The sequence below is a fragment of the Lycorma delicatula genome, chromosome 5, assembly GCF_047948215.1.
Source record: "Lycorma delicatula isolate Av1 chromosome 5, ASM4794821v1, whole genome shotgun sequence".
NCBI lineage: Eukaryota > Metazoa > Arthropoda > Insecta > Hemiptera > Fulgoridae > Lycorma > Lycorma delicatula.
This window is the reverse complement of record NC_134459.1, coordinates 99,490,354-99,507,627: the sequence shown is the minus strand read 5'-3', so window position 1 is coordinate 99,507,627 and position 17,274 is coordinate 99,490,354. Positions and strand designations below refer to the sequence as shown.

The 17,274-nt window shown below is 28.5% G+C and overlaps 1 protein-coding gene across 1 annotated transcript; it reads left to right on the top strand.

The window, feature by feature from the left end:
* The first annotated feature begins 6,168 nt into the window (after window positions 1-6,168).
* Window positions 6,169-12,875, top strand: LOC142324490 (uncharacterized). The gene is made up of 2 exons (XM_075365317.1): window positions 6,169-6,344; window positions 11,424-12,875. The coding sequence occupies exons 1-2, from the start codon at window positions 6,239-6,241 to the stop codon at window positions 12,116-12,118; spliced, it is 801 nt and encodes a 266-aa protein (XP_075221432.1). The 5' UTR covers window positions 6,169-6,238; the 3' UTR covers window positions 12,119-12,875.
* Window positions 12,876-17,274: the final 4,399 nt, after the last annotated feature.

Genomic DNA, 17,274 nt, shown 5'->3' with positions numbered 1-17,274 from the left:
GGTAGTTATCAGGAACTCGAAACTTTTGTTTAGATTATTGAAACGTGCGGATTTAGTCAGGTTGGTGTGAAACCTAAAAATGTTGAAAAAGGCAAAGATTTGAATATATAAAATATTAATTGATGACGTATAATGTCTTAAATATATTTGTATTAAAAGATTAGCCGGTCAGGGTTCCCCCCGCTCGCCCTTCCCGTCTATTCAGAAGGCTCTGCCCTCCTGTATTCCCCTGTGTCCATTAAAGTCATACTTATAAGAATAATAATAAGTAAAAACTAAACCCTGTTCAATTTATAAAGAATATCAGTGTCTTGTAATTTCTCCAGAGCAACAGTTTGGTCAGTACAGGACACGAAACTTTGAGTAATCTGAAGAATGAGGGTTTCAAAACAGTTGGCCGCCATTTTAATAATTGTCTCGTTACCGATTTTCGTGCAGGTAAAAATATATTTTGCCCGGTTCTTAACGTTACCCGACAGACATCACCAGGAGGTGACCGCACTTCGTTTCTCATGTGTTTTTAGCGCTGTATCCCCCATGGCCCGCCGTAAACTGGGTAAGGCTGTAATCTAGCAAGCCATGAGCTCTCCCTCGCCAGCGCCTTACATCTCTCACCAGGCGGTGTGTCCATCTGCCTTTTGTGCTGACACGTACACTGACGAGTGTACGTGTCCATCTCCTTCTGTCTGCGGGGGAGAGAACCCCAAGCTCACGTAATCTTATCCGTATTAGTAAAAGTAACTTGTAAACTTTTATACGGATTTGAAAACTAGATCGTGTACACCGATGTTCTTTGGTAGATGGGTTTAAATTAACCACACATCTCAGGAATGGTCGACCTGAGTTTTTACAAGACCACACTTCATTTATATTCATACAGATCATCCTCATTTATCTTCTGAAGTAATACTTACGGTGGTTCAGGAGACTAAACAGAAAAAGAAAAGTACTGTACCTAGTGTACTTTATGATATCATCGTTTGCAGTATGGAATTCTAAGGTCAATCCTAGCACTATTTTCAAGTAGTAGTTTTAGCCGAATCTAAAGAACAGTTCTACCACTCAGTCACGTATAATATGTTTTTATAGCTTGTACAAGCCGAATTGCCACAGATCTGATGAACAGCATAGCTGTATATCTTGCTGCATAACCAGCACGAGTTTATAATATTACTTGGGTGAAGACATTATGTACACGGTACTACTATTGCTTATTCAAAGATTTACATCTTATATTAGTCATAAATGTATTTATTTATAATTTTATAATTGTTTAAGATATCCAAGGCAAACACGCACAAAATTGATGTAATAGAATTATAAATATCATTAAAATGAAATATATAACAATAATGTATGTATAATAAAGTTTGTATATATACATATATATATATATATATATATATATATATATATTATATAATGATTTGAAAGTTTTTACCATTAGATCAAAAGAGTTGTACACACAGTTGATCAACTCGCTGACCATCTGTTGATTTTTCAACGAATATTTCCTCTTTAGGGAGATTCACATAATTCTAGTGATGAACATTACTTAAAAAAAATTTAAGCCTTTTCCAGATAAGCTGTAGATTTTCGAAGAATACCAATTTCTTATGCATATATTTGAGGTGATCAATGAAAAACCGTCGATATATTAAAAAAATTAGAAACTTACTTCTACATCATCGGAAAAATGTTCGGTCCTCAAATTGGAAGGATACTCGAGACGGTCGTCTGTTAACCGTATAAGCCCATGAAACAGATGTATTTTGGTCTCATGCCTTATCTCCTGTAAGGAATGACTACTCGTCTTACAACGTGATTCAGTTTTATATACCATTTGCCTCAATCTAGTTCCATACTTCCTTTTCCACAATCCAGTTATGTAGGTTTGGATTAATACTGAGGTTAAAGATCCACGGGGTATTTGGAATCTTTTTGATCTTGCAAGAGCGCTTATTCTGTAGGCTATGTGAGCACCTTTATTCTTGTTCAGTATTTAAATACCATGTACAAATAATTTACTACTCTTACCTAAAATATCTGTTTTAGAGATAATCTCATAATTATTAACTTCTTTAAATTCTTACTAAATAATAATATTGCCTACAAATGGTTTTTTTTCAGAATAACGAAAAGCAGGCTCAACTGCAGAAGAAGCAGAAAAACGTCTTGGGTTTAAATCGAGAATGCATGGCTTTGAACTGGATCATACTAATACTAGGCTTGGAAAGGCGCGTTTAAGGGAAAGCGTTCTTGGAGTGAATGGTAGAAGAATGCCAGTTTTTCGATCAGATATAGCTCGGTATGACACTATTATCCCGTCTAATGACTCAAAAGTATCTAAGCTTGTGTGACATATCTGACACCTAAAATACCTAATTATGCTTCCCCAGTGCCTAGAGTGTTTGGTTTTCGTTCAACAATGAAAGGTTTTGAGCCAAAATTATTTATATCTCAACCTAAAATCGCTGGTACTGAATCTAAATTATTTGATAATAGACATACATTATTCGATGTTCTCCCAATTCTAGAAGAAATAACAATAGTACCTGAAGAAGTTATAACTCACACACCACAAGTAATTACGCCACCTCATTTTTCAATGCCTAAAATACTAGGAAAAGTACAAGGAAAGTAACTAGGAAATTTACTAGGAAAATTACCTGGTATTACCTATTTTGAACCCAAAGTATCATTTAATTTTCCCTTATGGGCTCATTTTTTTCGACTAGAATACTAGGTTTATGATCTAATTTTAGTCTTTTAAGTCCTTAGTAGGATAACGTTTTTTTTTTTGTTTTTATAATTTGATACAGAATTATTAAAATAATCCCATTTTATCTTTGGTATCTAAATTTAGCTTAATATACCAAATTGCGTTAACAAAATTGAATTTTTCGTTATCATTTAATTCATTAATTTATGGTATTGTGAAGTTAAGTATTACATCTTTGTTTCCTTACAGCGTTAATTGTATTAATAGAAATAAATTATTTAAAATCCTCATTGCAAAATTTGTGAGAGGTAAGAGTTCGATTATGGGTTCCCTCACTAATTTTTAATTTTTATATGTGTTCTGAAACTTTCAGAACCAATGTAATATTTCTCGCGAATGATACGGTGTCTAAATATGGAGTCTTCAAATCACATGAGCCTTTTTCCTTAAATTGGTTTTTAGTGCAACAAAAACACGCATATTAAATTTTATCCTAAGATTTCTGTTTATAGTTGCGATTGTAGTGTAATGAAACAGCCTAATCAAATATCATGGTTGTGAACAAATTTAGTGGTTAGCCCATATTCAGCAGCTAAAGAGGCATTCATGTTTATTAATACATAAGGACTAATATTTCAATTATTTAAGTCAGAAATTTATCCTACGAGAAATTATTTTTATATATGGACAATAAAGTGAATTATAGCATGATTTTCGTAGTTCTAATATAACTTACAACAAACCTGTACTAGAATATATATTTCTTGTTGAATGATTTAATAGTTTTTTTTTTTTTTTGTAAATATCTTTGTTTAATAAATTTTTTTTTAAGTTTCATGAAAGAGAATTTGTTATTCCGTACCGTTTCACTTAGATACTCTTGTTAACATATAAAACACTAATAAGTCGTTATAATATACTTAAATATACGAATCAGACGTTGTTTTGGCAAATAATTGACTTCGTTTCAGGAGGGAATAAACATATGAATAATTAAAATATAAAATCTCATTAACTAAAATGATATACCTAGTGATCATAAGTGTCAATTTTTAAAGACATTTACATAAAAAAGAAGCATTAAGAATAGAATTTCTAGCTCCCAATCAATGTACAAAAACGCGCATAAATTTCTAAACTTTTCACAAATTATCATCACAAGATTGTCAAAATCCATCATTTGACACCTCTAGTCCAATAAAATTATATTTTTACTAAACTATCAGAGCGTGAAAGTGATACTCCCTTACAGTTGTAATGACTATCTACTACTAAAGGATGTGTCGACCTGGACCTGTATCTTTGTACTTCTTTACATATCAATTATGAACGGTTAATTAAATCCCGTTAACAGAAAAATATCTATACAAAAAGTTATATAAGTAAGGTCATATAATATCATCGTGACATAATATAAGCCATCTGCATCTAGCAACCCCTTATTTTCTAACTAATCAGTTGTTCAAAAAACTGTTAATTGCACCTTTGTCTTTTTAAAATGCATTATTCTGATGCTTGTTCGTTAAAACGTACACTTAACGTCATTTTTTATAATATTGGCATGTATGCCAAAAAATATGTCATCGTATAATTAATTTAATAAAATTTAAATGTATATTATTTGTATAATATTAATGTAATTAAGTAAAAAGTTGTTTTTTAAAAACAACTTTCGTTAAGTCAAGAATTTAACCTATGTGTACACAAATTAAATTTTAACCGACTTACATCTGTAAAATGTTATATATATATATATATATGTGTGTGTGTGTGTGTATATATATATATATATATATATATATATATATATATATATATATATATATATATATATATTTATTTATTTATTTTATTAGATCCACCAAATTACAGAATAATTAAATTAGGATGACAACTTATTCCACTAAATATGCAGAAGCACTTTCGCAATTTACTCTCTTCATCAGTCACGTTATATATTCATTTCAAATTGCATTACAAACTTCGTAAAATATAATAACATATCATTTATTTTATTTAAAATTTATAACCTTTTATCTTATTGTAAACTTTTATTCAGTTATATTAAAAATTAAAACAATATTAAAAATATAAAAAAATAATTAAAATTAAATTCTAAAACTTTTTACATATGTAAAAATATGACGTCAAGGCATAAAATAAAATTAAAATTAAAAATAAATTTAAGTAAAGTAAGCAGTAAAGTGGACAACATGCATAATTGCTTTAGAAAAATTTTATTTAGCTTGGCCCATTGGTATATATAACATAAAATCATAGAAATTATAATTCCGCTTACGTAACAAAGTAAATTGGTTGGTAAGCGGAATTATTATTTATATATTTTTATAATTGCTTTACTTAAAATTATTTTTATTTGACTTTAATTTTAATTTTTAATTTCAGTTTTTGATTTTTAATTTTAATTTGATTTTATGACTTGCCGTCACATTTTTGTATATATAAACATTTTAAAAATTTAATTTCAATTTAATTTTTAATTTAAATTAATTTTCCATATTTTTTAAATTTTGTTTTAATTTCTAATTTAACTGAAAAAGATTTAAATTCTTAAAATAAAAAGATTAAACGTTTTAAATCTTAAATAAAAAAAATAAATGCATGAAACGTATGTTATTAAATTATACGAAATTTATAATGTAATTTGAGATGAATATATGAATGCGCTTACGCCTAATATATATGCGCTTACGCATATATAGTAGAATAAGGTTAGTCATCCTACTGTATTTATTCTATACTTTTGGTTGATCTAACACATTGTAACATGTAATGAAAGGAACGCTTACTTTCCCCTAAGACACTTTAGATACCTGAGATTTCTTAGGAACAAGATACACTTTTCCTAACATATGTGTGGTATTTGTAAATAAGATACTTTAAAATCATCAGAGCAATTAAAAAGAGTAAACAAATAAATAGAAAAGCAATAATTTAATTTACTTCATTCGAGAAACGGAATCTAAAACCACATTTAAGAATCAGGCGTCATTATCAAATTAATACATCGCTCAATAATTTATTATACATGTTTATCTGGGCTTCCCATAATTAATTTAATCCATTTCATAATAAAAATATAATCTGCCTAATGCTCCCTAATTAATATCTAAACTGCATTTATTACTCCAAATCAATCTTCGAAATGATATAAACATCGTTAATAATTTTTTTAAGCAGATAATTTGGGAAATGTAAAATGTAAAAAAAAAATTACTTATAAAATATTAATAATGATTTAAAAATATTAATGTTAGTAGCTGTCAACAGTTATAGTTCAGTAAAAAGATAAATTATTAAAAAATACTATCATTTGTGAATTATTTTAATGATAATTGATAACGCATGAAAATCTCGCCTATTTCCTCTATTTCGACTGTATAAATGTCCTTTTTTGTTCTACATAAATACATGACTGAAATCAATCATATCTTGCATCTGGTTACTGAGTTTCATCAGTGAAAATATTGAAACAATTAATTTCTATTGAAGATAATGAAGTTCAACCCAGACGGCTTTATTACTACAAATGCTGTTCTTTTATCGATTGTATTCTTCACCATAGCTTCGGCTTATTCATCAATATTACCAAAATTTAAAGGTACTTTATAAATACATTTAATAGAATTATGTAAGGGGAAATATTTCTTTATATTTCATTAAGAAATTAAATTTTTATTATAATTGTTTTAAATAACCTCATCAATGAGCAAATCGAAATCATAAAACGGATGCTTTTATGTATTATGTTTATTTTATTTATATTTATGTTTTATGTATTACTAAAGTGAGCGTATTTGTGTATTAGAACAAAGATTACTCAGGAATAGGTTAACAAGGCGCTCAATATATAATCTTCAATTACATTTTATATGATGCAGTTAAACATGAAAAATGGATTTCTTTAATCAGTATTGCATGTTACGAATCTTCAGTAATTTACGACTGCATATATATATATATATATATAATTTTTTATTTTTTTTTTTTTATAACTTTTTTTAAAATCCATAACCAGATTAATTTATATTTGTAGTACTTTTCGGGATATTGATTTCAATTCATCAATCAAACCGATATTACTATATAAAAATGGTTGGAAAAAATATGGAACATAAGTTCCGTCTCCATTTCTAGTCGAAGAATTGATAAGGCGTTGTAAAGCTCTTCGTTAGAACTGTACGCAGGATCCATTAAAAATAAAGACTGCCGAAAAAATTAAACCTATTTTAATGATAATTAATTTTGATAATAATATAAAGTTTATAGGTTTAATAAATTGCAAATATCCGCGGCTTAGTGGACTCGGCCTTTCATCCGAAGATTTCTGGGTTAAAGTTCATTTAAGGAATGGCATTTTTACACGTGAAAAAAAATTCATATCCGTATTATCCATCAGTTATAGGGTCCCAACCAGACTAAAATGGAATACACAAGATTTAAATGCCATTGGGCTTCTTTTACAAATTATACCAGTTTGTTGAACACTCTGTTCATGAGAAGTAAGTTTTATGAATAATTTAAAAAAAGGAATATTTGTTAATTAAAAACAGACATTTTAAAAAATTTATTCATTCAGGAAAAATCTGTTTTTCATATAAGAAGGAAATATAATTTTGGGGTATTTTTACTAGACATATAAGGAATATTTTTTATTTAAACCTTTTGTGACGAGAAATTTTTGAAATTACTAATAAAGTAATACTCTTATATTTGAAAGTAAAAGGAAAAAATAATAAGGAAGTTAAGTATTTTTTTTATAATTAAAAAAGGAAGAAGAAAATACATTTTGTCAGTTTTCGTAATATCTGTGTTTTTAATGCATTTTTAACACACTGAATACAATTGAATATAATTGTAATTAAGAGCTTACCAACGCTTCTACATCAAGTGACCTGAGATAAAATATATATTCAAACTTTTGCCCGACCCTGCATATATTAAGATATATATATATATATATATATATATATATATATATATATATATATAAATTAGTTTATATTTAACATATAATTACTACAATTTAATAATATATATATACATAGAGAGAGAGAAAGAGAGAGAGTGTGTGTGTGTGTGTGTGTGTGTGTGTGTGTGTGTGTTGGCATATATGTGTGTGTGTGTGTGTGTGTGTGTGTGTGTGCGTGCGTGTGTGTGCGTGCGTGTGTGTGTGTGCGTGTGTGTGTGTGTGCGTGTGTGTATGTGCGTGCGCGCGCGCGCGTGTGTGTGTGTGTGTGTGTGTGTGTGTGTGTGTGTGTGTGTGTGTGTGTGGTATATGTTAAAGTATTGAAGCCATTAAGTAACTTTTCAACAATCAAACACAAAAAAAATAAATTTTTACTATTTTTCGGTATGAGACAACTATACACAAATCTGATGAACAGCATAGCTGTATATCTTCCTGCCTAACAAGCACGGGTTTATAATACTACTCGATTGAAGACAGTATGTATACTGTACTACTACTCCTTATTCAACAGATTCACGTCTTATATTTATTATTTACTCATTTAATCCTGAGTTTACATTATTAAATTAAAAATTAATTTCTTTATTAGATATTGAAACAGATATGTTATGCAGTATTATGCGGATTAATCAACTGTTACTGATTAGTGTTTAGACCTAAATGTATTTATTTATCATTTAATTATTGCATAAAATATCCAAGCCAAACACACATAAAATTGTTGTCTGCCGTTTATGCTTCGCCCTTTGTTCTGGGAGTGGCGGACAACCGTACGCTAGCCTAGGCTATGAGTCATACATAAGAAAAATTTCTTTATTCATGTTTGTGTAATAACCGATAGATGTGTCATTCTAAACATTCAAATGAAGTATTAGCATTGCAAACGGATGTGGTTATCGTTCAGGGGGTCGTAAATCTTTTTCAGAGCGCTAGAACAGACCGTTTTTCAGATATTTGCGATTTTCGTCCGAAAACTCGGATCCGGTTAAAAGGTACTAAATTTTCCTAAAACTTCGGTCGCTGCAATTGAATAATTAGCACTGTAAAAATTAGCCTAGCGCCCCGAAAAATTTGTTCAAACCCCCTCGACGATACCCCATCCGCTCACACTGGCACTCGTCGGATGATAATATTTTCAAGTTAGTCCGTGGCGCCGTCCAGAAATTTGGTTTCGACTCTTGATCGACCGAATTTTGGTTATCTGGAAATTAAATCATTTAGCCCTATGTTTTGATTACAATCACCCACCGTAAAACGTACCGATCCGATCTTTCGCTAAGTACGCTTAAACCTGTGTGCTAGCGAGTTGTAAAGTATAAAATTATGAAGTCTAAAAAGTCTAAAATATAATATATACAAAAGAATGTATTTTAAACCACTCATATTAAATGCGCTAAAAAGTTAAAAAATAATTTTAGGACTGTATCTCAGAATGGATTTGAAAAGTTTTGATGGTGATATGTAAGATTACGTGAAAGTCAGGCTTCAAATTAAAAATTTGATGTTTTTGCCAATTTTTTTATATGCATGATGAATGACCTAAAGGGTGGAGTGCTCATGTTTGCACCCTACTCTAATATATTTATATGTAATATTTATATTTTTTTATATAAATGTAAGACTAAAAATAATTTTAAAATCTATGAAGTGAATTTGTTTATTGATTCGAATAAACTTTCCTATAAAAAAATACGAAAAAAAAATGTATACCGTAAATTAATATAAAAAGATTAATTTAATTAAAAGATTACTATAAGATAAAAAAAGATTTATACTGTACATATGCCTACAATTTATTATACCGTAAGTATACTATCTTCAACAAGTAGGATATTATAGCCCCGCGCAAGGTGTGCACCTCTTGCCAAGATTTGATCTGTGTCAATTCGGCTTGGACAAGCTATACCAGCTTTAAACTAAAAGAAAATAATTGTATAACACCTTTATCTCTTTCAGTTTAATTGTATGTAATGTCGAAAATCAAAACCAAAAAAATAAACTACAACAATAACTTTCACAATTTTTGGAAAATCACAAAACACACTTAACTAATATTTAAAGCTCAGTTCTATCAACCTCTATTAATTAATACTACATTCATTTTTTTGATTCAGTGTTTTTACTGAAAGTGTAACCAATTTTAATTCTCCCAATGTGAATATATATATATATATATAAAAATTGACAAATAAGAACGGGAACCCTTAAATAAATTTTCAACAGTTAAACATAGAAAAATAAAATTTAGTAAATCCTCCTACCTCAAAAAAATATATATTTCAGTATGAGAAACTACTTCAGATGCATTGTCTTGAAATAACTGTGAACAAATTAAATGGCTGCCATTTCGGTTTTCATGTTCTGAAATATTTTAAGAATTTTTAAAATCTTTCCAATGACTTTAATATGATGTGTCACAATCCTACCCTTTCCATTTGAAAAGATTAATCCTCTCCTCCGCCAGGAATTAGTGTTATTACGGTATTACACAAAAAACTAGATCGTATTGAATTAAGACCATCTGCTAAATTTCAATTTTTTATGGTTAACGGTTGAACAGCTATTTAAAAAGGGTTCCATACTTTATTATTTTTTTATTATTCTTTTTTTTAAATTTAGTTTCATAAATAAATTTTTTATTCAAAGATGGAACGAAATTTTAATTAATTTAATATTAGAAAAGAATATAGCAAATTCGTAAAACAAATCGTTACACAGATGTTGATTTGAATACTAAATTTTATAAATTGGTTTAAATACATAAATTTGTTTCTACGTCTGTATGTCGATTTCTTCTTTTTGTAATTACAATTATCGTAAATATATAAGGATAAAGTATATATATATATATATATATATCAATTTTTTAAATATGTTGCCCCGTGTGTCAAATCACAATTAATTATTTATAATTTAAGAATCACCATATACACATGTATGTAAAAAATAATAAGATATTGATCTCACCTTTAAGGGTTGAAATCTTTTTTTATTCAAGAAGGCCTTTTCGGACCCACTGGATCCGTCATCAGTTGTCAAGAAACACAATTAATAAAACATTAAGTATTTGGTCACTAAGGTAAAACTAATTAAAATCGTAATCAGAAGTTAAAAACTGATGTCAATGTGAAGGTGTTACAGGCAACTTAAACAGTTCGTCGTTTTCGAAAAGTGTTTGATGGTTCACTAAACTGAAGTTCTTATATTTACATATGTCATACTTTTCTAAATTCTTTTTATGTAGAAACTTACTTCTACATCTTCGGAAAAATGTTCGATCCTCAAGTTAGAACTGCACTCGAGATGGTCGTCTGTTAACCGGAAAAGCCCATGAAATTGATTATTTTGGTCTCATGCCTTACCTCCTATAAGGGAAGGCTTCCCTTTTTACAACTTGATTCAGTTTCATAATTCATTTTCCTCATTCCAGTTCCATAATTTCTTTTTCACAATCCAGTTCCGTAGGTTTGGATTAATACTAAGGTTACAGAGAAACACTGGGTTTTGGAATCTTTTTGATCTAGCAAGAGCGCTTATCCTGTAGGCTACGTGGGTACCTTTATTCTTGTTCAGTATATAAATACCATGTCCGATTACTTTCCAACTCTTGCCTAAAATAACAGTTTTAGAGATAATCTCATAATTATTAACGTCTTCAAATTTTTATTGAATAATAATATTGTCTATAAATGGTAATTTTTTTTTCAGAGGAACGAAAAGCAGGATCTACTGAAGAAGAAGAAGGTCTTGGTTTTAAATCGAGAATACGAGGCTTTGGGTTGGATCATACTAATTTTTGGCTTGGGAAGGCTCGTTTTAGGCGTAGCGTTCTTGGAGCGAGTGGTAGAATAATGCCAATTTTAGGATCAGACATAGCTCGGTATGACACTATTATCCCTTTTAATTACCCAAAAATATCTGAAGATCGTGTAATTGATTTGGTAGCTAAAGTACCTGCTTATGCTTCACCAATGCATAGAGTGTCTGGTTTTCGTCCAAGAATCAAAGGCTTTGAGCCAAAATTAACTATATTTCAACCTAAAATCGCTGGTTCTGAATCTAAATTATTTAATAATAGACATACATTACTCGAAATTCTCCCATTTGCCGAAGGAATCTCATTACTACCTGAAATTATTCCTGAAATTATTCCTGAAGTTATTCCTGAAGTTATTCCTGAAATTGCTCCTGAAATTGCTCCTGAAATTATCCCTGAAATGGCTCCTGCAATTATTCCTGAAATTACACCTGAAATTGCACCCGAAATTACACCAGAAATTACACCTTCTCAAATTACACCTGATAAAATTACACCTGATAAAATTACACCAGATAAAATTACACCTGATAAAATTACACCTGGAGAACCACCAAACGTAATTTACTTGCCTTTTAAGCCCTAAATTTGATAACGTATTTTTTGTTTTTATAAGCTGATACAGAATTATTAAAACAATTCCCGTTTTATCTTTTGTATATAAAGTCAGCTTAGTATACCAAATAGCTACGTATAACAACGTAGAATTTATTGTTATCATTTAATTCATTATTATAAATGAATTAATGGTATTGCGAAGTCAAGTATTATATCTGGGTTTCCTTACTGGAGTACTTGTATTAATAGAAACAAATAATTATTTAAAAACCTTATTGCAATATTTGTGGGACTGCAAGAGTTTATTTTTGGGTTCTTATACTATTTTTAATTTTTATAAATGACTTTTACATTAGAAACTTTCAGGAGCAAAGTAAAATTTTTTGCAGATGATACGGCTATCTACTACGGTGCTTTCAAATCATATGACCTTTTTCCCTGATATGCTATCTGACCTTCATTTTTTGACATTCTCGTGCAATTAAATAAATTAGTCTTTAATGCAACAAAAATATAAAGCATATTAATCTAAATCCCGAGAGTTCCGTTTCTAGCGATTGTAGTGTATTGAAAGAGTCTAATCAGACATCATGGTTGAAAACAAATTTCTCTGGATAACCCATATTCAGCAGCTAAAGATATATTCATATTATTTCGTAGATACGATAATTTAAAATATTTAAGCCAGAAATTTATCCTAAGATTATTTCATTTTTATTGATAGATTCTAAAGTGAATTACAGCATATCTTGGATAGTTCTTATATAACTTATATTCACCCTGTACGAGGATATATATATATATATATATATATATATATATATATGAATATTTTTGTATGATTTAATATTTTGTATTTTTTGTACATTTTTTCTTTGTTTAATAAATTTTGTTATAAGTTTCAAGAAACAGAAAATTTTATTCCGTACCGTTTCCTTGGTTATCCTTGGTTAACATTAGCACTAATATGACATATTTACATGTCTTTAGTTATGACATATTTACATATACGAATTAGAAGTTGTTTTAGTAAAAGAATTGCCTCCATTTGAAAAGGGAAGAAAAAAATATTAACTTATGAAAAGTTAATATTTAAAATGTTTAATTAAAATTATTTATCTAGTGAATAAATTCTGAATTCTTCAAAACCTACATAAAAAGAAAAACATTGAGAATAGAATTTCAAGCTCTGAATCAATGTAACACAAAACGCATAATATTTTAAACTCTTCGAAAATGATCAATATAATATTGTCAAAACCCATCCATCACTTGACACATTTAGTCCAATAAAATTATGTTTTTACTAAGCAGTCTGAGCGTGAAAGTGGAACTCTGGTACAGTTGTAAAGACTATCTGAGAATGTTAGTCGACCTGAACCGGTTTCTATGTCCCTCTTTACACTCATAATTTTATGAACAGTAAATTATAAACTGTTAAAAAAAAGTCTATACAAGAAGTTATATTCATAAAAATTAAAGGTATTAATTGAAATTTTTACCGATTTACATCTGTAAACTTTTATGAATACAATATTCATATGTCAAGGAACTGATATGAACGGATGTGAGTACCTGTCATACACACTTGAAAAAAAATGACAACTCACTTGTTCAATCCATGATATAAATGTTCTTAATAAATATGGTCTATATTTTTTTTTTTTTTTTTTTTTTTTTTTAATAGATTGCCTCTATTTTTTTCTAAGTCATAATTTATTTGACTAAACTAATAGTTAACAAAATTCAATAACTGGAATTTGGCCATTTTGAAAATGAAAGATTGAGACTTATGAGGTGGTTGAAATAATCGAAAAAATAATTATGTGAACAATTTTTATGACATGATTTCCATTTAAAAGGGTACTCTAAGTAAAACAAAGCGTTTTTGGGCGTATTAATTGTAAATTATACAATAATTAAATAATTCAACTTTTAAAAACTTAAATTTAACTTTTGCTTAAAGGTTTTTGCATTAAAAATGTTTGCTTTAAAAAACATAATATTTTTGCAGTTTTGAATGAACATTACTAATAATTATAATATTAATGAAACAAACACAAGTTCTGAAAATTAATTAATATCATGGTCAAACACCGACTGTTGTCACATATTCTTCTACAAAAAAAAAATTGTGTTTTCTTCATTATATCACATAAAATTATTTTATTAAAATATAATATCCTGAAAATTTCAAAAAATTCAATTTTGAAGATTTTCTGAAGGTTTTTACAATTTCTACGTTGTCTAGTTTTATTACGAAGATGAAGTTGAATGAGATAGTTCGCCTAATCTCCCACAAAAGTTGCATAATATTGCAGCAGATTTCTAAATGAAAAAATGAACCATTGAAATATGTCTAATAATGAAAAAAAACGGAATCTTTATTCAACTCTTCACTATACACGTATGTTCATACAGTCACGGTTACCATTATTTATTGTTATTGATTACTGAGTTAAGACAGAGTATTAATGACCTTATTGAATTTATAATTTATTACATTATTTTATATAAAAAAAGCCGTTAAATAAAATGTAGGTTAAAAAATAAACCTTAAAAAATACCTTCAAATAAAACAAAAATGATAGCCTCATTTCCCCTTAAAAATCGAATAATTTCTGTCCAAAGAATATTCTTAAATAATGTGTGGCTTTTATGACGAAATTGTTACATTGTTTTCAGTCCATTTCGTAAAAACTAATTAACTAAGCATTATTATATTATTTATTAATTATTTAATTATTGGCGATTTAATTTTCTACAAAGCTAATTTTTACTCAAAAATTAAAACGCTTAACTAATTATATTTTTTAATGTTCTCTTATACTTATCCTTCGGTATCCCCGTTTCTCATATGATGAACTAAATTATATTTGTTGCTTTTCGATAATTATACCAGTATTTTTAATGGCTCTAATGAATTTAAAGAATCTTAGATATCAATACAACAGATATCTTAGGAATTAGATACTTTGTTTTTAAAAAATCTTACGTGTTTAAGTGTCTTTGGAGCAAGGAAGCGTTGCTTTCTTTACAAGTTACAATGATTATTTTAGTCAGTCCTGTGGTAATGATAGTGAATTTTATCTGAATTTAGAAGAAATTGACTCTAACCCACCCGGTTGGTCGAACGCATTTTCCCAAATCAGATGATTTGGAAGTCGAGAGTTCCAGCGTTCAAGTCGTAGTAAAGTCAGTTATTTTTACACAGATTTGAATACTAGATCGTGGATACCGGTGTTGTTTGGTGATTGGGTTCCAATTAACCAAACATTTCAGGAATGGTCGAACTGAGACTGTACAAGACTACACTTAATTTACATTCATACATATCATCCTCATATTCATCCTCTGAAGTATTATCTGATTGATAATTATTGAGGCTAAACAGGAAAAAGAAAGAGAAGAAATTGACTCAATGGATGAAGCCAACAGAAAATTAATTTACTTCTCTAGTCCTCTGGTAAATCTTGTACAGAATAATTGTTGATCTTGAGGATAGCTTTGCCATTTTCTTAAATGTCTCTTGTCACTTAATCTATAACCGGTAAAGTTACGCTAACCAATTCAATTACATAAGAAAATTTAAAAAAATTATTTTTATTCGATTTATTATTATTCAATTATAATTGACCATGTTAAAGTATGTATTAAGTAAGTTGACAGTATGTTATTTAAGTAAGTAATTAAATAATAAGTGACATTTATTTTTCGGATAACGATCACGTGTAATATTGTTTAGAATACAAAAAAATATATATTTATTTTAATTTTGGGTTAGAGATTACATTATAATATACACTTTTTAACTAGACCGATAAGAAAAGTAAGAAAAATGCGGCTAAATAAACTTGAAGGAGATATTATTAGTAGGGGTGTAGAAGGAGAAAGAAATATCATAGAGTAGTAGAAGACGAGTAAAAGAAGAGATAGCGATGTACCTATGTATAATCCATCACCCGACTCCGAATAATGAGAAAAAAAGGAGGAAAGTGTATAATATTATTAAATATACAACATTTTTCTTCAGGTTCTATGTTATAAATTAACGTATGTTATATATGGAACTAATTAATAATAAAATTAGAGTAATTTCAAACCAGTAGTTATTGCAACGATATAATTTAATAGAATTTTATATAATAAAAAACTAAAATGAAAATACCGGACGGTCATTTGTCTTCCCATCAGTAATTATTTTTATTTATTTATTTTTATTAATTAATACAATTACAAACATATGATTCTTCATCGTACCTTCTTAAAATTACTCCACGTAAAGAATACGCAATACAATAAGATTTACACGATGACGGTTTAAGAACTTCAATTCCTGGAAAATAACTAAACCGCTTGTTTAAAGAATGAACCTACTCACCATCCAAATCACTATCTGCAAATCAAGAAAATAAAAAACAAACTAAAATTATTATGTTTTATTTAATATTTATTCTTTTAATCTTAAAATTTTCATATTTCATTGGATAGTAGACCTCTCTACTACGATGACTTACATAGGAAATAAGTGACATCAGGAGCGGAGAGGAAACCAAATATTCTATATGCAACAGTTGTGGCTTAATGACGTAAACTTCTCCTCATAATTATTTCATCCTCTGGCTAAGAAAAATTTAATTTTAAAACAGAAAATTTTACAGTAAAAACATTAAGTAAACATCTGTTGTGTCTGCGTTACAAATACTCATAATGATACATGAAAATAAATCGCCTCACCTGGCTTCGTTAATAATGTTTTACAAAATTAAAATCTAATTAGTTTTTTTTTATTTTTATTTATTCACTTTATTTTTATTTTATTTATTTATTTTTTTTGAAGGCTATTACATTATTATCGTTTTTTGGTTTTGTAATATTTATCAGAGGAACCTTCATAATAACTCGATTCAGTCGTCTTGAAAAGTGTTGCCAACAAGGCATCATAATGTTTTATAGAATATGCAAGTGTAAGTTGGAAATTTTTCGATACGGTATTTTTATAAAATATTTTAGCTTTTTTATACTACTGTTTATAACTCTCAACCGGAAGGATTTGGACTTAAATACCGGTCAAAAATAGAATTATTCGTACATTATAAAAACATTTGAAAACTGTTTTGGATAGCAATGATATGATGTGGTTTTTGAATTGGTTACTCTACAGTTGAACAGACCCGTAGGATT